The sequence below is a fragment of the Gopherus flavomarginatus genome, chromosome 5 (genome assembly GCF_025201925.1).
Source record: "Gopherus flavomarginatus isolate rGopFla2 chromosome 5, rGopFla2.mat.asm, whole genome shotgun sequence".
Classification (NCBI taxonomy): domain Eukaryota; kingdom Metazoa; phylum Chordata; order Testudines; family Testudinidae; genus Gopherus; species Gopherus flavomarginatus.
Genome location: NC_066621.1, coordinates 13,405,395 through 13,431,690, shown reverse-complemented (window position 1 = coordinate 13,431,690; position 26,296 = coordinate 13,405,395). Strand labels below are relative to the sequence as shown.

The 26,296-nt window shown below is 41.5% G+C and overlaps 2 protein-coding genes across 24 annotated transcripts in view; one reads left to right on the top strand and one right to left on the bottom strand.

Moving 5' to 3' along the window:
* The window catches only part of PFKFB2 (6-phosphofructo-2-kinase/fructose-2,6-biphosphatase 2), a 334,000-nt gene that overhangs the window by 265,103 nt on the left and 42,601 nt on the right, over positions 1 to 26,296 (top strand). The window lies entirely within an intron of this gene.
* On the bottom strand, positions 788 to 26,062 carry LOC127051580 (ubiquitin thioesterase OTU1). 8 transcript variants are annotated; one of them, XM_050954042.1, is made up of 5 exons: positions 10,381 to 10,594; positions 8,166 to 8,225; positions 5,798 to 5,949; positions 3,685 to 3,862; positions 788 to 3,104 (listed from the first exon to the last, which is right to left on the bottom strand). In XM_050954042.1, the coding sequence occupies exons 3-5, from the start codon at positions 5,888 to 5,890 to the stop codon at positions 1,717 to 1,719; spliced, it is 1,659 nt and encodes a 552-aa protein (XP_050809999.1). In that variant the 5' UTR covers positions 5,891 to 5,949; positions 8,166 to 8,225; positions 10,381 to 10,594; the 3' UTR covers positions 788 to 1,716. The 8 variants fall into 8 exon arrangements, 6 of the variants coding, with proteins under 6 accessions (XP_050809999.1, XP_050809998.1, XP_050810000.1 ...); XM_050954041.1 differs by lacking the exon at positions 10,381 to 10,594 and adding an exon at positions 10,190 to 10,370; XM_050954043.1 differs by lacking the exons at positions 8,166 to 8,225; positions 10,381 to 10,594 and adding an exon at positions 23,660 to 23,747.

Below are 26,296 nucleotides of genomic sequence, written 5' to 3'. Positions count from 1 at the left end.
GAGCTGTAGAGTGGAGATCTGAAAGGCCTAAACTGTAATTGTCATGCTCACCAGCTCAGGCCTCAGGATTTTCTGTAGCGTTCATGTGATCACTCAGAAGCATGAGCAACTCCTCGAGCCTCAGGCAGCTACATTCACTGAAGGGAAAATATTGTCTTCCATAGTAACTGATATAAAACCATATGGGACATGGCTGGCAGGATGTTATGTGCCCAATGATTAATTAAAGAGTTGACTATGTTGCTCCTGGATACATGCATCATTGCAAGTTTTGCCAAGTCGGGGCAAGGCTTCATTGCTCAGGCTCATTGCTCATGAATAAATCCAATTAGCCTATACAATTTAAAAAGTCTGTATGTGATGAACTTGGAGAGGAGGCCAAGCCTATAGCAGAGAAAGATTTAGCCTTAGTGGTAGCTACCACTTCTCTAGAGTCTAATGTGCTAGAATAACTAACCGACCATATCAAGGTCAGTTCAGAAGTTGAATCAAGTTTTGCTCTGGTTACCATTCAATGAAACTCTGCTTACTTTAGTGGCTTTCACTTCGTATCACAGCAAGACCAGTAACTGCTGTCATATTATAGAAATGGAAATAAATATCACATTAAAATAGTGCAACTTTTCAGGTTTTGCCACTCAAGTGCAGAGGGAACAGTTTCCTTATTGGTTCACTGCTCCAGGTTGAGAAGATATTTAAGAATAAAACATGTTCTTCCCAGTCTCCCCAACACTTTATTGTTGAAACATACTGTCTTTTAAAGAGGAAATCCACAAATACACAGTCGTCATTTGGCCATTTATAATAGTTTATTACCAAAATAAAAAATCTCTAAGATAAAAGGTGCATAACATAAAACCTGATGACAAGGCATCAGTAGTTTGCTCATACAGCTGGATACAATAAACCAGATGTCAGATAAGAGTTCATGAAAGCAACCAACAAAACAACAACTACCACCAATTTCTACTCACTTGTATTTTTCCTCATATTTGGCAGCAGTTCTGAATCGGATACCTATACAAGTTCTATTGCCAGTCATCTTTCATGCAGAGCAGCATCAGGCACACTTACTCCTCACTTCTATCTAGGCTAAAATATCCAGGTCCTGATCACACTGGCAGTTGCATATGCATCGCTCCCCTTGGCTTCAAGAGGTACGTGCATGTGCCCAATGTGATGATCAGGTCCCAGAAAGCTTTGAATAAATGTTTTCTATTAATAAGACACACACACCTACCTGAGCCAAATCCTGCCATCCTGTCTTTCCCAAATTGGCTCCCCCTACCCTATTCAGCCACCACATGCCAGGAGTTTATGGTTTGCAAACAGTGAACATTTAGGGGAGCAAATGCAATAAACATTTAGGGGAATGTTCCCATCCATATACTTATTCCCATTACATATAAATAATTATATACACTATATACATGTGATGTCTATTTAGCATGACACTTTGAATAATTCTAATGGCTGTATTGATTCAGGTCAGCCCTCCTGAGGCCCTGGAGGGGTAGAAATCAAACTGTGAAGACGCTCATTTTTCATACTGCCAGTTCAGAGTGTGCAGAATTAATTTAAGTGTGCCTAGAACCCTGTTACAAAACTTTGCTGTATTCACCCACACGGTTTTTGTCCCATTTTGCTTAAGAGGAAGGACAGACGTTCCTGCATAGCATAAAAACATAAGTGAATTTGCACAAAGTGTTTGATTGTTTATTCCTTCAGTAGGCCAAGTTTTTTCAGAGCCTCCCGCCGGTTATCATCTGTAGCTCCTTTAGGGGTGATTTTTACACTGACACAAGTAGGCCGGGGAAACTTTAGCAACGGGTAAGATATGCAATTGTCACTTTTCCCCAGCTCCTCGTTATCAGTTTTGGATGCTTTGAGTTCGATAAAGTCTTCCCTTGTGCCGAGGGAAGCTGGGCGTGTTCGGTTATTCCTGATATCACTGGGAGCTGCCATCTTAAGGGCTGATGTTTTGCCAAGTGAGCTGCTGTCCATGTTCTGGTCCTTGCTGCTCAGACCTATGCCTGAACGCTCCAAGGAGTTGGATTTGATTGTCTTCCTCAAGCTAGGAGCAGTGCTCTCTGCTGGATGTAAATCTGAAACATGTTGTTGGTCAGGTTTCCCATTCACAGGAACATCCGTTCCATCATCACTGTTTAAGTTATCCCTACTACCAGCCCTAGGAATGAGGACAGGGTTTGGTTTGGGAGCAGTAGGTGGTCTGACAACATGGACTTTAGATTCCCTTCCTTTATCATGTAGGAGTCCCAACTTCTCCAACGCCTCCCACCTGGCCCTTTCCTGCTTTTCCACAGAAGAGTCACTGGTGTTGGATTTGTGCTTGGGTGAAGATGGAGAAGGCACTTTTCTATTGTGATTGGGGTCTATGAGTGGTGCTGGGCTGATTTTGCTAGGTTTCAGGATAATATTTGGTGGCAGTTTTCTTGGCTTTGGGGCTGTGGGAGGCCCTAGCTTGATGTTTGAATCCAGAGAAGCTTCTTTTGAGGGTGATTTCTCTTGGTTGTCTTGAAGATCAGGGGCTCTCTCTCTTCCCCTCTCACAACGTTTCTTTTCCTCTTTCAGTGGCAGCCTTGCATTCTCTGGAGCAGAATGCTGTGATGCAACTTCAGCTTCATTCCCCATTGCTTCCTCAGCTTTTCCCTTTGTCTCCAAATTATTAGGTAGTAGCTCATCTCCACTGCCATTGCCAGACCCCTTGCTTCTGGGATCCTGGAAGAGTTCAGGGGGGCAGATAATTACAGACTCCAAGTCTGATGGCTTTATCTGAGTACTCATGCTGGGCTGGTGATTTGACTTGTCCTCAACCCCCCTTTTCTTGGGCATCTTCCATGAAGACTTTCCTGGTTCTTGAGCTGTTCGACTTGGACCATTGGTGAAGTCAGCTGCTTTGCTGACAGAAATCTTGGTGGTTGTTTGTGCACTTCCTGCATTCACACTTCTTGGAAGACTGCGGTAGCCTGAGCTTGTAACCCCCACTGGAGCAGAACTTGAGAGAAGAGATCCATGTTTATCACCCTTTTGTTCTACTTCATGTTGCTGACCAAAACTTTCAGTGGGAGACCCACTGTCCAAATCTAGACCAAAAAAAAAAAGTGTTAAGTATGCGGCTATATGCAGAGCAGTGCATCAGGACCACCCACTAGTTACATACAGAGCTAACCTTTTTAAATGGGGCTGCCAATGGAACAGAGCCAAGATACCCAACTGAAGAGACTTACTGGGGCATGTTAGCAATAGGGAGGCTAATATATTTTCTTATTGCAAAGATAGTAAGTTTGCAGTTAGTGACACGCACATTGCCTGATGAGTCCTAGAGATTAACATTCAATATTTTCCAGTGTAATCAGCATATAGATATTTTGTCCTACAGTTTTGCAGACTAGCTGTTTACCTTTACCAGGACAACCAGCAGGCTCTTCTCCAAGGGTAACCTACACTAGGTGCATTGGAGAGAGATAAACCTTTAGTCACTTCTCCCTACCCTAGCACAGATTTTTCTAGTCAATTGTGCACTACCAGGTGTTTACTGTATGAGGGAAGCTGGGATAATGTTCTGTCCCTCCACTAAGATTTCCTGCATCACACGGCTTTCAGTCCTGGCCACAGTCCAGGCCCTGAGTTCTCTGGGGTTCAGAACACAAGTTTTAACCTTACTTTTTGGAACAACATCTCTCTTTGGCCATGTTCTGGGGAGCTTAGAACGTTCAGCATAATCGATCTCATCAGCAGAAACCCCACTGTCTGCTTCCGTATCCAGAGAATCAATAGTTTCTTCTAGGAACATCAAACATTCCTTTTCCTCCACAGATAAGTAGTCATAGCTGTTATTGCTCTTTAAAAAACAAAAACAAACCACAAATGGGGAAATTAGGCATAATGCTACTTACAATAGTATTTATAGTTTAAATGAAGCCAAGGACAGCTCTCTCCTGCTGGATCTAACTGTTGAATATCCAGAAACTGCCAGTCTGCCTAGTGACAACAACTCAGCCACTCACCACCAGAAGCACTACTTAAGGGCAACCCCATTTGGTAGTATAATCAAGCTGCCTCTGAGGATTTGGCATTCCCAATCAAGCAGTTAGAATCATGCCCCTGGCAGCAGCCACTAAGTTTCCTTTGAAGCTAATCCCATAACACATTTGGCTGGCTAGTTGTACTCTGGACAGGTCACATTTGTATGGATCAGCCATATTGAGTTTTGGAAACTTGGCTAAGCATCCAGAAATTCAGAGGTCTTAGGAGTATGATGGCTTCTCTCCATGCTCTGTAACCTCCCACACTCCCTCCCCCCCATTTTAAACAAGCCCTATAGGATCTGGCTCAGTTATCACTGGACTGTAAGCAACTCTTCTTCTGTGTCACATCAAGCCTTAGTGTCAAGGCCAACGTAAGATGCTATTTGACTCTGTAATGCATTGTTAGAGGCCTATAAAATTGAAGGCATGAAAGGGAAAAAACTGCATTAGGCATGACACACAAACCTCCACCTTGGAAAAAACTCCCTTATTTTAGAAAAAGGCATCAAGCTGGATCTGGTATCATACAGCAACTAATTTGCCCATCCCTATTAGTTATAAACAGGTCTATTTCTGGTGTGCAGTAGTATGGAGGGCCTGTTCAGTACAGAACTGCAGTGACTTCATTGGAATATGCTCCAAGTCCAAGAGGAGTAATTAGTCTCCCTAATCCTGGAATGTGTTTGATACAAACTAGCCCTAATGGATGGATGCAAATGCATGATTTTCACCATCTAATGGGCTAAATTAATCACTGGTTTCATTACTGACTTAGTTGGAATTAAATCAAAGTGGAGTGTGGTTTAATACATGTCTCCTTTAGATAAACTTGGCGTCAGTTTGTTATAGTCAGTCACACTTTGGTCCCTCTCAGGAGATCAAGCCTGCTAGACTCCTCCTACCCAATGAACAGGGTGTGCGGGCCCTGACACAACCCAGTCTAGATTCAAGGCTCTAGCAATTCAGAAGAGGCAAAATGATAGTCCCCACTAGCCAAGCCATTCTGTGCTACACAAAGCTCAGCACATTGGCTGTATCTGTGTGTTTGCCAATCTGCGCACCAGTTGGGAGCAGGTGATCAGCTTGTTTTGTAAACTTAAGTTTACCACTGATAGATCTCTCACTACACACTTCCATTGTACTACCATCTAGGAGCTTCATAACATATAGATCTTAAGCAATATCACCACAGTTCAACTGCCACGTGTTAAGATTGCTTTGGAGCCAGAGAAGGAGTTTGGCATTGCAATTCAGCTGTACTGATTCATGCCTGTAGCGATGAGTCTTTTATAGGACTGTGCTTCACTTCCTTTGCTTAGGCTAAGAGATCGCCTGTGTTTGTGCTGCACAATGGTTTGATTGCTGGATTATACAAGAGAGAGAGTCAATGAAAAAAACTGAGTAGTAAAGTGGCACCTTAGACTAAAATGTATTTGGGCATAAGCTTTCGTGTGTTTAAAAAAAAAAAAAACTTCAGATGCATGGAGTGAAAAAAAACTTTACTCTTTGGGGCAGGAACCATCCTTTTGTTCCATGTTTATACATTAACTAATACAATGGGGTCCTGATCCATGACAGGGGCTTCTTCATGTTACTGTAGTACAAATATGTATTTTAAAACTAGAGAGAGAGAGGGAGAGAGAGTGCACATGCGCGCACTTTCTGCCTACCTAGAATCCCTCCTTCAGAACTTATAGGCCACCCAGCTGCTAGCCATGGAGAATAAAGGTTACTTAATGTTTACTTACAAATTCAGAGTGGCTTGAGTTAGTGCTAAACATGCTGTCACAACTGCCAGAATCTTGACCAGCTGTCCCTAGCCACAAATCCTCTTTCGGCATATCACAAATCACTGTGGCAAGAACTTCCAGGAGCAGGTGTAGAGTAGTTCCAACTCAAGCTGCAGAAAGAGCATGACGTGTTAAGTGTTGTATTAGTTATGCCCGGAACTTGCTCACACCAATTCAGACACATCAGCTATATTAGCATTCAACTCTAAGGAAGTAATGAGGACTTCAGATCTGTCTGATTTGGCCATCATTCTGTTCTGAAAGACTGTTCACAAGTTAGTGACTTAAAAAAAAAAATAGAAGTCATCTGGAAGACTTGAAAGCTCAATAGATCTGTAATAAGGTAAATACCACCAATTCAAATCAAGCCCATTTTTGGTAGTGATCACAAGCTATCGCTATCCACTGACAGTCTAGGGGTCTCTGCAACATGAGTAAGGTAGTGATTAATGGGTAAGGGAAAAGAAAGCCAGAAAGCGAAAGTAATGCCATGGTTAGTTCTCAGCTCCGCTAGGCTCAGCCCACATGCTGGGATGGGATGAAGCAATTTCTGAAATTGTGCTGACCACTTTGTCCTTGTCTGCACTTGCTGTTTGAACATTTCAGTGCTGGTTCAACTGCATCCATTGGCAGAAGAGGGTAAAATTTGTAGCATAGACAAAGACTGAAAAAAAAAAAAAAACCCATAGCAAAGGTATTTTGGAGAGTTTAACAGGTGGGGCTAAATCTTACCAGCTTGCTAACTGAACTAGCTAGCACATTGCTTTGCCATGAGCTTCCTCTTTGCAAGGAGCTAGTTTTCTTCCACCCTACACCTCTAAATGATGCAAGTTTGTCAGCTGCCACAGGGAGAGGTGCATGTTTACCTAAGTCATGAGTTTGGGTGGATGTGTTCATAGCATAGCCTGTGTGAAGAAGAGCACCTCACAGAGGTTCCTTGTTCTCACTGTAATGCCAAGAGGAAAGGGTCTTGCTTCAGATAGCGCTAGATTGCCAAGGGTCTCTGTGAAACTGGATTAGGAGGTCCAGATAAGCTGTAGTGACTCATTTAATGGGACTGTGAGAGCTTTGATTTAAAAAAAACAAGTTGGAATTCAGAGACATATGAGATGTACTTTTTTTCTTGAATCAGTGAAATTCCAGTTACGTACAAAACATTGAACTCCTTTCATCCTAGGATTTAAAGCATTGTGCAGAATGGGAGTAAATTATCCCCATTTTCCCACAAAGGATCAGAGGCTAAGCAACTTGCCCAAGTCCCACAGCAAGGCAGTAGCAGAGCTGAGAATGGAACACTGGTTTCTCTCCCTACTCCAGCCACTAGACCATGCTGCCTTTTGACCACACTGTCACAAACTCCATAGTTAAATCTGTGACCAGCCCTGCATCATAAAGCTTATTGTCAGCCCCACCCTCTACACATTCTAAGAGTCATCCAGCCACTGATCAGTATCATTCTCTCCCATCATGGGCAACTGGTCTTGAGACTAAAATCAGATTTCTAATCCACATATGTTAGGACCATGAAAGTCAATGTGGTACAAATATTGCCTATTTTATGAATAATTGTATGACAAGCCCTCAAAGTCCAACATGCCAAAATGACCACTGCAGAGACATTGTTACAGGTAATAGAAATAGCTAGGAAATTGTCACTGATGGATGCAGAGCCCATATGCAATGGCTGCTTTTCTAGAGGTCACTTCTTCCCCTGATACTAGCAGATATTTGAATGTTTCTAGGCTAATATGTTTAAGATAGAGGCTAAACTCAAGTGTATTATTATCAGTAATTAGCTCCCAAGAGACTTCCAGCTCCTTACACCTGGTGGCAAGTTCAGACGAGTGGGTAGTTTTAAACATGTTGCTTTTAGACAAGTTTGTATGTACAGTATCCAGTGACAACCCTTTATGGAGGCAGAGAAAAAACTAAGCATTTCAGCAAAAGTGAAGATATGAAGTTTGAAATGGAGGTCAAATGTTGACTGAGAATGAGAGGGCCTTTCCTAGGCTTAACACTAGAATGCATTGCTAAGGGATTTAGGGGGTGTGATTAACTCAGGTTAACTAAGGCTAAAAGTTTAGCTTAAAAAAGGTGTAGTTATTTATAGTCATAAAATCTGAGACATGAAATATTAACATTCTGAAACACAGCTCAGTGATACTGCATATTTAAAAAAAAAAAAAAAAGAGTGATACATATTTTCCAGATGCGTGCTGCCTATTCTTCAGAGAGGAGAAGGGCAGGGCCATAAATACTTAATCCACTAAACACTGCCAGTATTACCCATCAGAAGGAAAGGTAAAGCAATTCTTTGTAGTGTTACCTGGTGTGGCCTTCAGCAATGTGGCAGCTGGCTTCTTTTAACAGCATCAGGAAGCCACATCTAGTAATACAGGATTAGTCAGACTGAGACTGCTGTATGCATGGAGGGATCATATCTCCTACGGTGTGTATTGGAATTTATTCTCTATCTTTATTCAGGAAATACTTAAAAATTCTCAATTTAATGTTCAATAAAGTATTATTTGAAATAAAATACTACCCTGTGGTCTAGGATAGCAGGTAGTTTTTACAGCCAGCTGTCCAACAGTTTGGCAGTAGGAGGACCAGGTTGAGTGCAAAGAACCCTAGGACATTATGGGATCTATGACTTAATAATGCTAACAATGCAAGAAGCCAGATGCTAACATTAGTTTGAATGAGACCCACAAGTTTGCTTCAATGGTACTCGTAACCTCTTCATTAGTTCCCCACTCATAAACATTTAGGAGTGAATTGGTGTTTGTGGGAAGTCGAAGTCTTACACCTACTTATGTGATGGCTGAAACCTGAAGTGGCTAGTTCAAGCTAGCTTCCTGTTCACAACTATTTGTCATCCACACAACAGAAACAATGGCCTGTGACCAGTTACATATCATAAACAACAAAATACAGGCTCAACAAATTTGAGCACAAGTGTTTAGGTTCTATATAAAGAGGTATAAGTCACTCTTTGTGAAGAGAACTAAATTCATCTAATTATTAGGAACAAAAAGTTCACCTGGATCTGTATCACAGCCTCAAATGTGGCATTTACAAAAATATACAACTAACCACCATGCAGAGTTGCATGATTACTATACACTGTCTCATTTGTTCTTTAGGGCAAAGCTGGGGAAGAAAAGCCTTCTGGACTACCAAGACACACACACACACACACACACACGCTTATGGGGTAGATCAAAGGTGTCAAAAATGGAAAGAACAAAAATTTGAGTTGACCTTCTAGGTTCTCTCCCCACCCACTCCTGATCTTACATCATGAACTTCAACCCACTATATCTGGTCAAAAACTGACAAGAAAAATTGAGTGAAGTTTTTCCCCCTTTGCAAGGTTCAAAATAGTTATTAAAAAAACTTTCCCATTTACCCACCACACCCCCGAAAAAAGCCAGCAAACTACATTTCAGTAACCATTTTGACTTTTAAAAACTGAGAAACTAAATTTCAACAATACCCAGCTTCTCTACTTTTTTGTTTGAGAAAAAAAAGCCATTTTTGCAATAATCAAGTTTAACCAAAAAACCCCAAACAAATAAATGCAGTTATCTGCATTGCTATGACTGCTCTTCAAAGCTTTGACAGCCATCAGCAATGGGCTAGGCAACACTTAATTCTGTATATCAAGGCAGCTTTTAATGCAGCTACTAACACAAGTATTAGTGACACAGCTATTTGAGCAACACATTCATGAAGCCTTTTTTGGCTAGGGCAGAACAAGTACACAAAACACACTTTACACACAGGTGCAAAGGGCACAATCTTGTTCAACAGACCACTTCCACAGGCACAAAAAAGTTCAACTAAAATTCTTGGCAGCTAAAGTTGCAACTCCTTTTAGTTCTACAACAACAGGATCAGAGGTATCAAGGTTCAAGCTGAAAGGAGATGGAAGCTACTGTCATACCAGTTCCTCTTGGTTACATAAGCAGATTTAATTGCTAAGTTTTTCTTGTTAACTTCTAACTAGCATGGGAAACTGTATTAAGAACATCACATGCTTCTAAATCAGAAGAAATTAAAGACTCCCTCTACCCCCCAAACTACTGATCATAAAACCATTTTAATTTTTAGGGTCTAGAAGCTAAAGACCCCGAGTAAAATCCTGATTTAGAGTCATTGGGATTTACATGCCACCCTTGTGAGTTTTATCTCCCACTCTCACTAGTCTTCTCCCTAGAAACCAGGCAAAATAAACTATTACTTGTCACTCATTAGAAGCTTTTAATTTCTGTCACCAAAGCTGGTTGCAGAGGAACCTTTCCTCAGCACTAATAAGGAAGCAGTGAGAAATCTAGAAAGCTTTACCTGAAATTTCATCCACAGCCCCTGCAGAGCAGGCAGATTGCAGCAGCAGATACTGAAATTGCAGGGAGGAAATCTGAGTAAGACTCAAAGGCTGTTTCCCAAACTCCTAGTCCACCACACTCCTCCCCAGCTGTCCCAGAAACTCTCCACTTTATGTTAAACAAATACAGCTCAGTTAGAGATTAACTCACCTTAACTAGAAGGGAGCGAAGGATCAAAAGTCTCTGCTTCTCTAAGCAAGGAACAGAAACCCCTCCTATCCTGTTCTGCTTATGACCTATCACTGACTTACCTGGACAGGTATGCCTCACCCACCCTGCTGTTGACTACCACCCAATCACAAATCCTCTTCCCAACTTCTCACTCCAGCTGTTCTCAAAAGTAACGAGGGAGGGAGGGGCTTGATGTGGGGGTGGGGTGGAACTCTTCTTGACCAATCAAAGCTCTTGGCCTCATACCATGATAGCCAATGAGATCAGAGGGTGGGGTACCCTTTGTGGTAGCCGGAGAGAGGGTGAGTGCAGCAAAAAGGGGTCTGATAGTTAGTTGAGGGAACGCCAAAGAGACAGGTGAACAAATGAAAGTTAAACTAATTTCTCAACTGTCACCAGAAGCTTCTTCGCTGCTCCTAAGTGGGGCCATTTTCTCTCCCTTTTCCTTTGTCAATGGCTTAGTGCAACTGAGGTGTGCAGACTGGCTGACTCAGGATGCTTTAGTCCTCTGTCCACAGAACAGGTACAGGTGGGGCAAGCTCCTCCTCTCTTGATGCTAACAAAATACCTCTTCCTTGGACCTAAGGAGGTCAGTTGCAGGGTGATGTAATCCTTTCAGAATGCTGATACTTTGCATGCCTAGAGCAACTTTCATCTGAGGGAAAGTGTTTTATGAACATTCCCTTATTATTCCTGGGAGAAAGGTACTAACATCACTCTTTTATACCTGGAGAAACTGAAGTCCTGACTCCTTGGCTTCTTGCCCCTTGTCTTTTGTCAATAGACCCATTGCTTTCCAACTTTTGCTGAGACTGAACAGGCATGTCAGTTGCTGTGGTGTTTCTTATTGTAAGATCACCTGTCCTCTCTCAGCTAGACTGAGACAACCAAGTCACTTCTTACAGGTCACTGAGCAGCTCTTTTATTTCTGCTGCCCCCCATCCCTCTAACTTCCTGCCTCTGTCTTAAACATTTTAAATAGGTCTCACAGGAGACACCTTAATCTGGTATCCTGTTCTTCTGCATATTTAGTGACGTTTGGAGGAGTCAAACTCATAGCCTTGACCAAAATGTGTGTGTACATAATAATTAGCTCTCTTATGAGGTGTCTAGTAGTGTGTGGCAGTGAATATATTAGTTCTCAGCAAGTTTATTCTCTTATGTGGTTAAGTAGCTTAGATTTTACAGCTCAGTGCAGAAGAGCTTTAATAGGATGATTTTTTTCCCCTCAGCTATAAAAATGTGCATTGCTAGTAAAGCAAGCTTGTGTCTGTGTATCACTAAAGAGAAGAACGAGGGAGGATTTGATAACTGCTTTCAGCTACCTGAAGGGGGAGGGACCCGCTGTTCCCAGTGGTAACAGATGACAGAACAAGGAGTAATGGTCTCATGTTGCAGTGGGGGAGGTTTAGATTGGATATTAGGGAAAACTTTTTCATTATGAGCGTGGTTAAGCACCGGAATGGGTTACCTAGGGAGGTGGTGGAATCTCCTTCCTTTAGAGGTTTTTAAGGTCAGTCTTGACAAAGCCCTGGCTGGGATGATTTAGTTGGGGATTGGTCCTGCTTTGAGCAGGGGATTGGACTAGATGACCTCCTGAGGTCCCTTCCAATCCGGATATTCTATGAAAGGCTTCCAAGACTGGACCACCCCTACAGATATCCCAATCATATGTATCTCCATTAACAGTCTTTGTAGCAAACCTAGCACCCACAGCAATGAGTTCATGCAATATGCATTCCTGCTTCCTGACTGTTTTGTGAACTTCGACACCAATCAAGCAGGGGAAACTTTTCCCTCAGCCATATAAGCAACTGATTGCTTTTAGACAATAGCACCTTTCTCTCAAGCTATTGTAACAGCTGCTTTCAGCTGCTGCTGGAGTCAAGCAACTCAGGCTGGTAATGCCAGTGAAATCAGTGACTTTAATTTGACCTTGTGTATTGACCCTGTCGTGTGCCTTCAACTCCTAGTGACTGCAGCAGGAACAGGATTAGAGTCTGCCAACTCTTGCTCATGTGAGTAGCCCTAACCTCAGTGGTGTCATTGCTGTGAGTAACAGCTACTCACGTGCATAAGGGCTTGCAGATTCAAGTCTAAGTGCAAGCCATTTATTAACAAAACTCCCGAGTGTAACTTGCAACTGTTAGATCAAGGGAGACCTTGGCCCAGTGAGAATTCACAGGCAGAGCGCATGCAGGATTGAGGCCCAGTGTTAGCCCTGGCATAGTGCATACTGAGAGTTAATGTTTTATTTTTGTGGGAGACGAAATAAGAGTAAGTGTGAGTGCACACACTTTCCATCATGATTCTGCCATTTGCATTAGCACTTGCCACAGACTGCAAAAAGGGGGAAAAAAAACTATTTACAAATGCCATTAAAGCACTCTCGCAGCACTCACAGATGGTGATGAGCATGGAAATATTTTTTCTAACAAGGAAGGTTTGAATGTTGAGCCATAGGTCCTGTGCAAAGCTCAATCCTCCTGGCTCCATCCCCCCATGATACTTTCTCTACTTCCGAGGGTTTCACTCCCTCTCCTGCCTGAACACCTTCCACTTCTCATTCAAAGCCACTCGTCATCTGAAGTGAAAAGACATTTCCTTTGGTAGCATCTTCACCTCCACGAACACGCATGTCACCTCTGCAGTCTGTCTCCATTAGGCAGATAGAGTCCAGATATTATTTTCAGACTGAGCCATCCCTTGAATCACTCAGCTGACTCTGCTGTGCAGTAGGAGCTGTTAAAAGAATGAGTTGTCCTTTTCTGTTTCCCTGACTTTAAGATCTAAGGCTACTATTAAAGTTACACCCCTTCTGGTTGGTGAGCAGTGCAGGGCTTTTTTCTGCTGCTCACATCTGCTCCATGAGGTTTCCCACATCCAGCCACCAAAAAAATCCCAGAATAACACCAGCAGCAAACTCCCATCACTCAAATCCACTAGCTGACAGGCTCACTCAGGGGTACAAGCTTCAGTTATCAAAGAAAGGAGCTGCTCCTATTGCAACATGTATTCCCTTAGCACTGCCTTGAATAGTTAGGTGGAACTGTTGTTTAGCCATACAAAGCCATGTAGAAAAAACTAAGGCAAAGAGGCAGCTGGACCAAAGAGGCACAGAGATTCGCTTCTCAGCATTTCCAGGTCATCCTCCAATCAAATGGCAGAGGGTATGGGGGTCCTAGAACAAGGAAGGGGCGGTCTCCTAAAGCCATGGATCCGAAGAGAAGGGGGACACACACGAACGATACAGCTTGCTGCCACATGCCTGAGACCCCAGGGACAGTTGCAGAGAGTTACCTGCAGGAATTAATGCCATTTCAGCATTAAAACCAGGTGAGCGATCCATGCGGTTATCCCTGGGAAGAGAATCAGGCTGGATGTCAGAGTTGCTGGTCCTCAGTTTTACCCCTAAAACACCACTAGCCTGTATAATTGAGTGGATTTGACATTTATGTTCCTTCCCTGATATATAATTGGCATTTTATGCATCCATGCTCTATAAAGATGATCCATAGAGGAAAGAGTTGTATGGTTGGTTGTATTTAAGAAACCTAAGACTTCACCGATCTACCTACCAATTGCTCAGTTCATAAATATAGTCTTGAAAATTAATATAAATTTAAAAGTATGGGTTGGGATTTTGAAAAATACTCAGCATTGACCTAACACTGCTCCTATTGAAATAAATAAGACTCCATTGCCTTCACTGGGAGCAGAATTAAGCCAACACTGAGTGCTTTTGAAAATGTTTATACATTTTACCATTTCTCTCTTGTCCTAAAACTAAGGGCAATATGTCTCTGTTCAAAATGTCCCAAGCCGTTTATTTTATTTTGCTGTAAAAAAGAATCTTGCTTCATCTGGAGCAGAAGATTGTAGCAGAGTTGATATTTTTCTTACAATTACTACCATGTAACATTTAATGTTAGTGCATAAACAAATTCAGGAGGACACATGCTTGGTGGTATGCAGCACAGCTGTAAATATACATTATGCCCACTCAGGATTCATAGTCTGCAACAGTGTTGTTCCATACACAGGCACTTAAAGGTCACGCTATTCCATATATACCATTACAGCCAAAGGACACTAATTGTGGTCCAATCCTGTAATCCTTGGGTCATGAAACTTCTACTGATATATACAAGTGTTCCATCTGCAATAGCATACTTGTTTTAAAGTCATTTAAAAAAAATCCCTTTACTCTAGGTCTAATATCAGATAGCAAATTATATTTAAAAATTTATTTGCATTTCACTAATGAATGAATTAGATTTATGTCCCTCTTGTTTATATCATTTTCTAGTTAGGAAAATAGGGATTGCCACGCTGGACAAGTGCTCATTTAGTGCAGTTTGCTGTTTCCAAGAGAGGCCAGAACCAAATGCTTTAGAGGAAGATGCAAAAAACTCTGTAGTGATGGTTATGGAATAAGCTGTCCCTGGGTACAGTTTCTTCCTAATCCCGTTAATTAGAACGTGGTTTATGGAAATTCTCTTAAATTTTGGAAAACTTTTTTTCAAATAATTTTACCTTTCAGTAGTTTGGCAGTTTCCTTGTGAGCAAAATAGTATTTGGAAAAAGAAACTGCTTACAATTCTTCTGTCTTTTACTTGATATTTTTCTTCCCATTACTGTGGGTTTGGTAATAAAATAGACTGCACAACAGCTTTCCACAAGCCACACATTCTCTTTGCTTAATAATTAACAACAAGGTTCCTTTTGGAGGAGAGGCACAAACATTGACCGTACTAAATCTATAAATATGTTTGATATTACCTTTGAATAAAAACATGACCTATTTTAACACTTGATATGCACTCCCACAATATAGTCAAAAATATGTGGCTCAACAAGTTAAAGGACATTCCGTTTAGGTGGTTTGCTCTATGACAAGCTTCTGGCTGGTTCTTGCCTATTTTTCCTCTCTATGCAGGCAAGTTAAGTAATCAGAAAAGTGTATTTACTCAAGTGTATTTACACAAGACACGAGCAGTCATTCTTCCGCTTTACTCTGAGCTGGTTAGGCCTCAACTGGAGTATTGCGTCTAGTTCTGGGCACCGCATTTCAAGAAAGATGTGGAGAAATTGGAGAGGGTCCAAAGAAGAGCAACAAGAATGATTAAAGGTCTTGAGAACATGACCTATGAAGGAAGGCTGAAACAATTGGGTTTGTTTAGTTTGGAAAAGAGAAGACTGAGAGGGGACATGATAGCAGTTTTCAGGTAGCTAAAAGGGTGTCATCAGGAGGAGGGAGAAAACTTGTTCACCTTAGCCTCCAATGATAGAACAAGAAGCAATGGGCTTAAACTGCAGCAAGGGAGATTTAGGTTGGACATTAGGAAAAAGTTCCTAACTGCCAGGGTAGTTAAACACTGGAATAGATTGCCTAGGGAAGCTGTGGAATCTCCATCTCTGGAGATATTTAAGAGTAGGTTAGATAAATGTCTATTAGGGATGGTCTAGACAGTATTTGGTCCTGCCATGAGGGCAGGGGACTGGACTCGATGACCTCTCGAGGTCCCTTCCAGTCCTAGAGTCTATTGCAAGTGCAAATAGAATTTTGTTTTGTAGATATTCCAAGCCATGTGTTATGCTATCAGCACCTCTACTGATTTAGCAGGACTCAGAATAGTTCTAACTACTTGAAAATAGAACCCCTCGCAGCCGGATACCCTCTGCGTGAATTAAACATGTCGTAGCATTTATTAATTTAAGTCCTGATCTGCAAGGGGCATAGCACTCTTATCTCCCATTAAAGTATCAAAGGCACAGCACCTCTAAGGAGTCAGCTTATAAAAAGTCCCTGTTTGACTGCACAGAAACTAAAGACCCTATCCATGATATAATGCATCAGTGAGAACCTGCGTTGTTTTTCATGTCCTTCCAACAATATAGGGCAGGAGTAATCTAAACTGTGCGTGATTTTATATATACAGTAGGAAGCACACACAATGATATAGGCAAACACTCCATTCCCAACACAAAAGGACTTTGGACGTGTTAACAAGTTCAATGTACCTCACCCTATTGATAAATACAAATAATTCAGTATAGACACTGAGGGTGTGTTGCGGGGGGCGCGGAAAGGACTAAAATGCGCTTGTGGATAAGATATCTTACCAGGCTGGGCTGGTCACCTGTATGTAGTGCTATTTCCACTTGGCTGTGTAGGACTGTCAGGCACTTTTCTCCTGTCAGCTGTGTACAGTTCAGCACCAAACCAATTAATTAGGCAAAATGCTAATTTACATAGCATGTCACGTTTTCAAAATACGTTATAATATTGAACCTTAACACAGCTGTGAGATAAGTTTCCCCATTTTACAGAAGGAATAAAAGAAGGCAGAGATCTTAAATGATTTGCTCAATGTCAGAAGTAGTGAGTATTAGAGATACAGTTACAACTCAAGAGTTGACTTCCAACACAGTTACAGTATAATCTCTCCCCCTCTTATTTTCCCATAGTACAAAGGACACTGCAGCCATTGTCAGGCTGGGAAGATGTGTTTATTAATTGCTTGGTTGCCAGTCATTCATTACAAATAGCTTCATGGTGCTTGGAATCAGAGTAGCAAAGCAGTGATTTGCCCCACCTCTCCACTGTAGTTTTACTTCACTTGGTCCAAGCCAGAACAGGAAGGTAATAGTGAAAACTGGAGGCCCAATCTCATTTAAAACCGAAAGTATGAAAGATTGCTTACATTTTAGGCGTTACTACAATTTTCAAAACCAGTTATGTCCTGTTACAGGGCAATGCAGCTTTTATTAATATATTGTACAAAAATCAAAGGATATTTCTGAAAACAAACATTTAAGTCACGGAATGACAATTATACTGGAAGTAGCAACTAGCTCCCAATGTTTTGTGGGGCAGCTAACTGCCTAGGATGTTTGTTCAAAAGAGAGACTTAATTTTGGTGGGCAATACAATCCTTGCTGCAAAAACATAGTAATGCATGAGGAAATGTTTTCACCATCACTAGTATTTCACTCCCCCACAGACATCCCATTTTGTCTATGTACTTTGTTTCCAGGACCATGTAGGCAGTCAACTAGAGAAATATAGTAACAGACTCTTGACTAGATTATGGGTTTTAGTGCAAATATCACTTTCAACAAAAGAAAGACTGCACTCAACTGATTTCTGCTCCCAGGAAAATAGGGCTGCTTACAAACCCCCTGGCAACGAGAAATTCCCCCACAGGGTTTACCAAAGCCAGCTGAAATGAGTTAAAACTGCAACTGGCTTGTCTTCACAAGCTTTGTAATATGTGGCTACTTAACATGGGTTAAACATACCTTTTCTCCTACTGAAGACAAGGCCATATAACAACATACGTAGTTTTGGAAGCTCATTAGTGTTAAACCACCTGTGCACCAAGGGGAGAATAGGTGCCCTAATACACACCTCTACAACATGAATTTGGATATAATGCGGTAAAGCAGCGCTCCGAGGGGGTGGGGGTGGGGGCAGGCTGCGCACTCCGGCAGATCAAAGCAAGTTCGATATAACACATTTTCACCTATAAAGTAAGATTTTTTTGGTTCCTGAGGACAGCGTTATATTAGGGTAGAGGTGTAGTTGCAGTTCAAAATTTAATACCTTCTAGTACTTGTTTAGCCTTACAAAATGGCCATGAAAACTAATCCAATTAAGCCCAGTATCTACTCATTCAGATCCTGACTTGGGGGGTGGGGGGGCGGGTTACTTGTCAAACTACAGTACTCAGTTGGGGTAAACCATCTTGCAAACGTATTACTTCAGATAGACTGAGTACAAAGACTATTCATCATTCATATGTATAAAATTCCCAAATTGACTGGGAAGATGTGTTAACACCCCCCTCTGGTGTTAAGAAATGAGAAATACATCAAGTGCATGAGATTTCTAAAGGATCAGCATACTTGGTCAAACAGACCTCAAGTTGAACAGACTACCGTATAGCCCAGAGGTTGGCAACCTTTCAGAAGTGGTGCACCAAGTCTTCATTTATTCACTCTAATTTAAGGTTTCGCGTGCCAGTAATACAATTTAATATTTTTAGAAGGTCTCTTTCTCTAAGTCTATAATATATAACTAAACTATACTATAGTATAGTTATATAACTTAACTATAGTTGTAAGTAAAGTAAATAAGGTTTTTAAAACGTTTAGGAAGCTTCATTTAAAATTAAATTAAAATGCAGAGCCCCCTGGACTGGTGGCCAGGACCCTGGCAGTGTGAGTGCCACTGAAAATCAGCTTGCGCGCTGCCTTCAGCATACGTGCCATAGGTTGCCTACCCCGGTATAACCATTACATGGGTTTTTGTACACCAAGCAACCAGTGAAAATCTTATGCAGAAGACAAATGGTTTAACCGACACATTGTTCACTCCCCCCCCCCCATAAGCAAAGTTAATATACAGCATCACTTAATCGTACAGATTTAAAAGTAAAATGATGCACTGTTCAAAATGGCAAATTCAAAAGGCTTCAGAAGACATACAAGTTGCCTTCTGTATAGTCCTCACAGCAATGCCCCTGAATGAGAATGCTGGAAAATATGATTGGACAAAATATGCCACAAGTAATGACAGGATTCTGATGTGAACTTGTGTGCATAGAAGATAGACTCAAGTTACTAACACTATATTTTGAGACCCCAGAAGCCTCCTTTTCTGTCTTCTGCCATCTTGCACAGGTTTCCTCTCCAACTTCTGACAACCATGTCCTTCTACCTTAACTACATCCTATGCTCCTTTCAGTTCAATATCCTCCTTCTACAGTATTGTGAATTTATTTGCTAAAGGTTACATTGTCTAACTGGGCTGGTAAGATGTATTCTATTTTTTTAATTTAAACTACTGTATATTACTCTTGCAATCAAGAGTGGGAATCAATTATACAACTTTGTCCTTTGTGTACTACTGAAGCTCCAGTGTTGTGCTTCATGCTCATGTACAGTATGCTTCAGACTACTTTGTCTGCAGCATTTACCACTGCACAATATAGCAACTGTAGGTGAAATCACACCTCCATTAAAGTCAAAGACAAAGCTTGCATTGCCTTTGCTGAAGGTATGACCTTACCCCAATGGTTTTTGCACTGTAGCATCAGTTTTTCAGCCTTCTGGAGGAGTCTTCTGTTGTGCATGTCTTTTTTGATTCTTATTGTCCAAAACAACCTCCTTTTGAAGTATCAAAGCTAATAGTTTAACTGGACTGAGACTGAATGCAGTGATTTTGCACAAAGTGCTTTTTGAACTGAAGTGCTTAAAAGAAAACAAACCACCCACCTCTGTTAACTGTGTGCTGACAACTAAGCTACATTGCTCCTTAGTGAATTAGATGCATTTTCAATTTACATTACAAAAAACACAATGCAGTATTTCAAGTTTCAAAAGTTGATCTAATTACACTTCCAACCCCCTGGTTGAGACCATATTAAATGCACTGCCCTTTAGAAGTGATTTTCTTTTTTGTACACTGCAAAGACTATTTTACATTGTGGAATGTCTTATACACTTTAATGGACCTTACAAGAACGCTGTAGTGTTTTGACTCACTTTGTCTCAGAAAACTCTACTTGTCCATGAATTACACAGAATAGCTATATTACAAGTGCTTATTTGCCTTTGAAACTAACTACAAGGGCCAGGTTTTTGTTAGTGGCTTGTGAAGACTAACTGATGCTCCAGTCACTTATTCAGGTATTTCCACCTAAACCCCAAGACTTAAGCCACAAATGAACACTACACCAAAAATATGCATGCATTTTTATTGGTGCAATAATGAGTTTTGCAATATAGGGCACATGTTTAAAGAAATAACCTGTGCTCATAAAACAGGATGTTATGTCACTGGAATACATGGGTATGTTTTTAGTATCAAGATTTTTAGAAATTGTTCACTGTCAGTTATTTTACTGCAACACCACACTTACATCAGGCTAGGTCCCTGCAAAACACTGCTAAACATGTAAACTTTGATAAGCTTTTAAAGTGCTGTGAAAATCATGAGATGTGCATTTCTTCATGCAATATAAAATGTTTGTGAAAGGCCACATGATTAGAGTTTGTTAAGCTTCTTTCCTCCCTTCTTCAGGAAAAGGAATTGAGTGCTGGTGAAAAGGGCCAGACTGGCAATCTGGAAGTTGCAGTCCTATAATTAATCAGAGAACTAGTCCTGCACAGGCCAGCTTCAAAAGGATAGTAGTGTGCTTCAACCTTTACCAAGGAATCTACCTCTAGGGGTAGGAAGTTCAGTCTCCATGGCCCATTCAATCTCTAGTCTCAGCATGGAAATTAGTGCTAATAATATTCAGAGGGAGTTTTAAGGACATCAGTCCATATGATTTTTTTGGGTCATTATTTACAGATATCATCATCAAATCCAGTTACCTGAGCTTAAGGTTCATGCTGTCTTGAACAACTAATTTTAGAAACTGTCCACAATTAGTATTTTGGAGCTACAAGTAGTAATGCTTCAGTGCAAGTCAATTAACAGAGGTGTTGAAAAAAAAAAAAAGTCACAGGTTGATTCCCCTGAGATAAGGAAATCGCTCATGATATTTCCATGTCTGTACTGTAAAGAAAGGGTACACACATGCTAGTAGTAATCAGACAATGAAGCTAGCACAAATTTATAAGATCTTGCCATAAGGAGAAAACATGTGAAGTTGCTGTTTCAAATATATTTTACAATTTAGATTTTCTGCCTGGAGGAAGGTAACTGATCACTCTCCATCTTTTAATTAAATTCTGTAAATTACTCTACTCTGTTAAAATTCAACATCTTAATTTTTCAAAGTTAACTGTTACACTAAAAGAATCTGAATAAGTATTACAGCAGTTCAGTTGTGATTTCAGATCCAAATCCATCTGATTTTCTAGGTAACTAAACGCACATTCAAGCAATGAGAATGACACTTGCATTAAATACAATCTAGCAGATTCAATTAAATAAAGCAGACTTTTTTTTAGTATTAAAACAGGGCAAACAAACACTTGTGACCATGCTATCCACTTTAGAGATCCATTGCAGATAAAGTGTGGACTCTGTTACAACGTATGCAAAGATTTATCAAGTCTTATATTGCAGATTCCAGAGCACAAAACTAAAGGATTTTGCAGTACAGAAGTTATGTTCCCAAAAGCCAAGAATAAGTTTGCTAACTTGGCACACAGTAATTGCACTTTGCACTTATGTAGCACCTTTCATCCAAGCACTTTACAAACATCAATCCATTAGCCTCACAATACCTCTGTGAGGTAGATATTATACCCATTTTATAGCTGAATATACAAACTGAAGTGTAGCAATTTGTCCAGGGTGTCTCACCCATTCACTGACAAAGTTGGGAATACAATGTAGGAGTCTGACAGTCCCTTGGTCTAGTCAGTAACCCAAATTCCATCTCAAGTGTTTATAATACAGTATCTTTCATGTTCCTAGCTTTAAGCATCTGCTTCTAGTCGAGCATGAAAAACAGTTTAAAACAAGTCTAAAAGGTAAGTGGACTTAACACTAGCAGCTAACTTGATTTTTGTAACAAACTCACGAGTGCAATGTAACTTAATACTGAGTAAAAGAATTCTGGTCCATTATACTGTTGGTGATTATACTGTTTTTATACTACTTTGCTGGATTAAGGCCTAAACAAGACAAGCTATACACATGTAACTACAAGCACATTCCTAGTTCCATGGAGGGTCCACAGAACTATCCCTATACTTATAATATGCATGAGGGCTCCAATTAAGGAAATTGCTTAAGCAGGTGCTTAAGGGGGCTTTCCAGAATTAGGGCTTTAGTTAGGCTAGCCTTAGTAAATTGGCTGTCTTTGACTAACTAGAAGTTTCCATTCCTGAAGCCAACACATTACTACTTTATTATGAAGATGTATATCTTTGTTCCCCATTTGCACAAGCATTCAGAAGGCATTTCAGACCTAAAACATGGCTAAAAGAGTTTAAATGCCTTAACACACATGTTAAGGCATTCTAAGAAATAATTTCAGTAATATGCACATCTATAGCATCTTTAATTTAGATGATCTCAAAGCACTCTACATTAAGCCTCACACTCCACCATAAAGATAAGATTTCTTTATTGTACCAGTTTTGACATCCCTGCTTTTGTCATTTCAGAAGTAGAGAATTTTACCTAGCTTATTTTGTTGTGAAAAACTGCTCCATTCCTTATTGGAATAGAGGTCTTGCTACTTAATCACTGGGGAGAAATCAAGCAAGTTAAAGAGCATCTGGCAGCATGCAAACAAAGGAACTTCAAGTTTTTCCTTTTTGGATAAATGCTCTGACTTTCTGAAAAAACAAGCCTTTGACCTGTAAAAGAGCAAGAACCAAAGATTAAAAAAAGTGCTAACACTACCTGGAGCCTGGTACAACTTATTAACACTTTTAGTGGCCACAATATCAGCCACACTTAATCAAAACTATATTTTAATGTTTAACCAATACAATCTGTAATTTGAATCTCAACTACTGTAATTCCTTCTTGCTGGAATTGAGATCATATTGTTACCAAGAATCCAAGTATTTCAAGAAACATGCCAACATCCTGATGCAGTGTAAACAGAGGGGTTGACACAATTTTCAAGCAACTAAACTACATTTCAAGTAGTATCTATGGAAAAATTATTAAATTTATTGGGTACTTAACTCTACTCAATTTAAAAAGGCTCTCAGTACAGCCACTATCAGACTGTACATTCTACTATTGTTCATTGTGACCTAATAGAGGGCAACTTTGGTGTTACCATTTCTATATGAAGTATGCACTATAGGCATCTCTGCTGCAAAAACTGCTTGAATGTATAAGAGTTACTGTGTAACTCTTCGTACAAAATGCTGATAGGCACATGAATATGCCAAACTAAGACCAGTTTACAAGTACTGAAAGATTATAACTAAACCCAATAATTCAGAGTTTAGATTTCAACTGTGATTCTAAGTCTATGTAACTTTAGATACAGTATTGTATGTATGTCCAGCCATGTCACACAGCAGCTTCTCCATCAGAAAATAAGGTTCTTCAGGAGTCAGGACTTTTAGCTGCTAACATACAACAAACAGCTGCCAGTTACTTTAAAATCGGCATGCACGAAGTTACCTATTCAAAAGTAGTTGGGAAGAGTGTGTCACTACTGCATACCTATCTGTAAACCTGCACACTAACCGTAACAAACCTGTGCATCTCAATCATTAAGTTAAGAGGGTTTTTCAAGCTTTGAAGGGAGTTTTTTATGCTTACATATAGCTTATCTGAAAACCCAGAATCTTATTCTGGAGCAGTGAGGTAGTAGATGTAACCATCCTCATGTAGATGTCACACTTCTCCAAAGTTCGCATGCCCAGTCTCCTTGGCATGTTCTCTGGCTTCCACTTGTCCAGTTAACCCCTTCTGGCACACCATGCATCTTAGTGTAAAGCGATTTACATCAGTAAACTGCCTCTTTCGTCTGGCTTCATCTGCCAATTCCAATGCTTGTGCAAGAACAATGTCATCATTTGTTGAGAAAATAGTCAGGGGAGGGATGTCTGAGTCAGGGATTTTACGTTCAAGTGGATCATAATGAATCCCATCATAAATCAGAAGGACCCGCCTAGCATAGCCAGCATCTTCCCCAAAACGGTCAATTCTGACTGTCTGTGTATCCACTACACAGATTTCACACTGATAAAACTTAGACAGAATGGATATTTCAATGGCTCCTCCCCATGTATCTTCTCTTCTGATCCACTCACAATACTCTTCATTGGTTTTCCCTAGTACTGCCTCACAATAGGACTCTGGATCACTTGCCACTATCTGGGCTATAAGACTGCGCATCTCTGGAGCACATGCTGGATCATAAATGCCTCCCTCTACCACATAGAATATGCTTGTGAAGAGACAGGAGTTATCTGCTGGAACAACCCTCCTTGCAAGTACAGGCAGTGCTTCCCTGACCAAAGTAGGGACACTCCTTTTTGCAACCACAGGTGACTCAGTCTTGGGTTTGGTTGTGTCCTCTTCAACAATTAGAGTATCACCTGTCAAAAATAAAGAATCAAGAATGGTGAGGATTAGGTAGATGAAATGCAGAGTTGTTTCACCAAAGTGCTTATAAACAGAAAGGGAAAAACTACAAAAACAGAGAAGCAAATCATTTAAAGCCTCCAGTATATCATGCCTTCTGACACTCAGATCAGCACAACAGAAAGCATTACCAATTAAATAAATTACATAAGAAGCCACAGCATGATACAGCAGATGATTGTAGCTTTGGGCTCTCACTGTATATTGCTAGTTCAGATAAAGACACAGGGTTTGTACTGAAGTCTCCAAATTAGCACAGTAGTTAATGTTTTCAAGTTTACTGTCCAAATCTGGAACAGCAGTGATATGCAGTTCTTTTTGTTTTAGTCTCTCGAAAACCCACTTTAGAGACAGTGAAATAGTTTCTGTAAATGTAAACATCTTCTGATAAACAGGTTGGACAGTCACTGACAGCACTATTTTGCAATCAATTTTTTATTAAAGGGTGGTACCCCCAATGTCCCAACCAAGTTTCAGGTCAGGTAATTATAATCTGCTGAAATGCAGTTTCGATTAGGTATGGCATTCTTTTGCTCTTCCCGTCTTGAGCTGAGGAACAACGCTGTACGCAGCAGAATATTAATGTTGTGCCTTTTACGCCAGAGAGGACTAAAGCTTTTGCTACATGTTCTTTACACTGTGTTGAAGCAGGCCCATAAGGCTTTAATATTTGCAGAGAGAATGAAATAAGCTCCAGAAAGGAAATTCATACTAATCCATAACAATTTCAGTGAGCCATGTGCATGATCAGAGGAATTTATAGGGGCACCCTGAACATATTCTTAACCCAGTAGCCTCTACAACATTCATTCTAGAATTAGTGACAAAAAATGCATATTTCTATGCACGATCCTCTTGCCTCCACTCATTTTGTCCTGTGTCTGTTCTCTCTGCATCTCGAGCACTCCAGGGCAAGTACTAACTTCTTAGACCAGCCTTGCCCAGTGGGGCACCCAGCCACCTCCCTGCACTTTGGATCTCACTGGGGTCAGCGGGATTCCCCTCCCCCCACTGGGTTCAGCCTTTAGACTACACCCCCTGCCCCGCCGCCCTAGGGTGAGGGGAAGAGACGCTGCCCCGCAGCCTGGGCCCCCAGCAAGCGCTGCCCAGGGGAGCTGCCCTGCCCATGATGGAGGCAGCCCAGAGCTCCCCAAGCTCAGGCCTGTCACCTGGGCAAGGGCAGCCCCCCGGGCCCGCCCGCCAGGGAAGGGGGGCGGTGTCCCCACGCTCCTCACCTGAGTGGATGCCGAGTTCCCCCAGCCGCCGCTCCCCGTCGCTCAGGTCCAGGCTCCGCGGGGGGAAGCCGAGCAGGAGGCGCTGGGCCGGGGCCGGCACCCCAGTGAGAGCGGCCAGGGCGGCCTGCAGCTCCCGGAGGCGGGAATGCGCCGTGAGGCCGGGCAGCGGGTGAGAACCGCTCCGGGCCTTGCAGCGCAGCCGCAGCATCCTCCTCCTCCGGGCCGGGGCTCCCAAATCTGCTCCCCCAGCAAAATGGCAGGGGCGACTGCCCCGCCAACTCTCGCGATGCTTCCGCCGTGCCTCACTATTGGCTCGCTGGGCCCACGCCGCAACCCGCATCTCTTCCCGCGTGCCCGCGGCGCAGCCAATCCGCGGCTTGGGGCGGAACGCTCGAGTTGCCCTTGGTGCCGTCACACGCACACGGGGAATCTCACAGCAGAGGGGGGACACGTTACCGCGTTCCACCTCCCCGCGGTCCAGGTGGAATAGGAGTTGGTGGGGGCGGAGCTCTATTATAACCTCATTTGCATAATTTCATCTTATTTGCATAGTCGAACTGCCTGTTCTTTTACT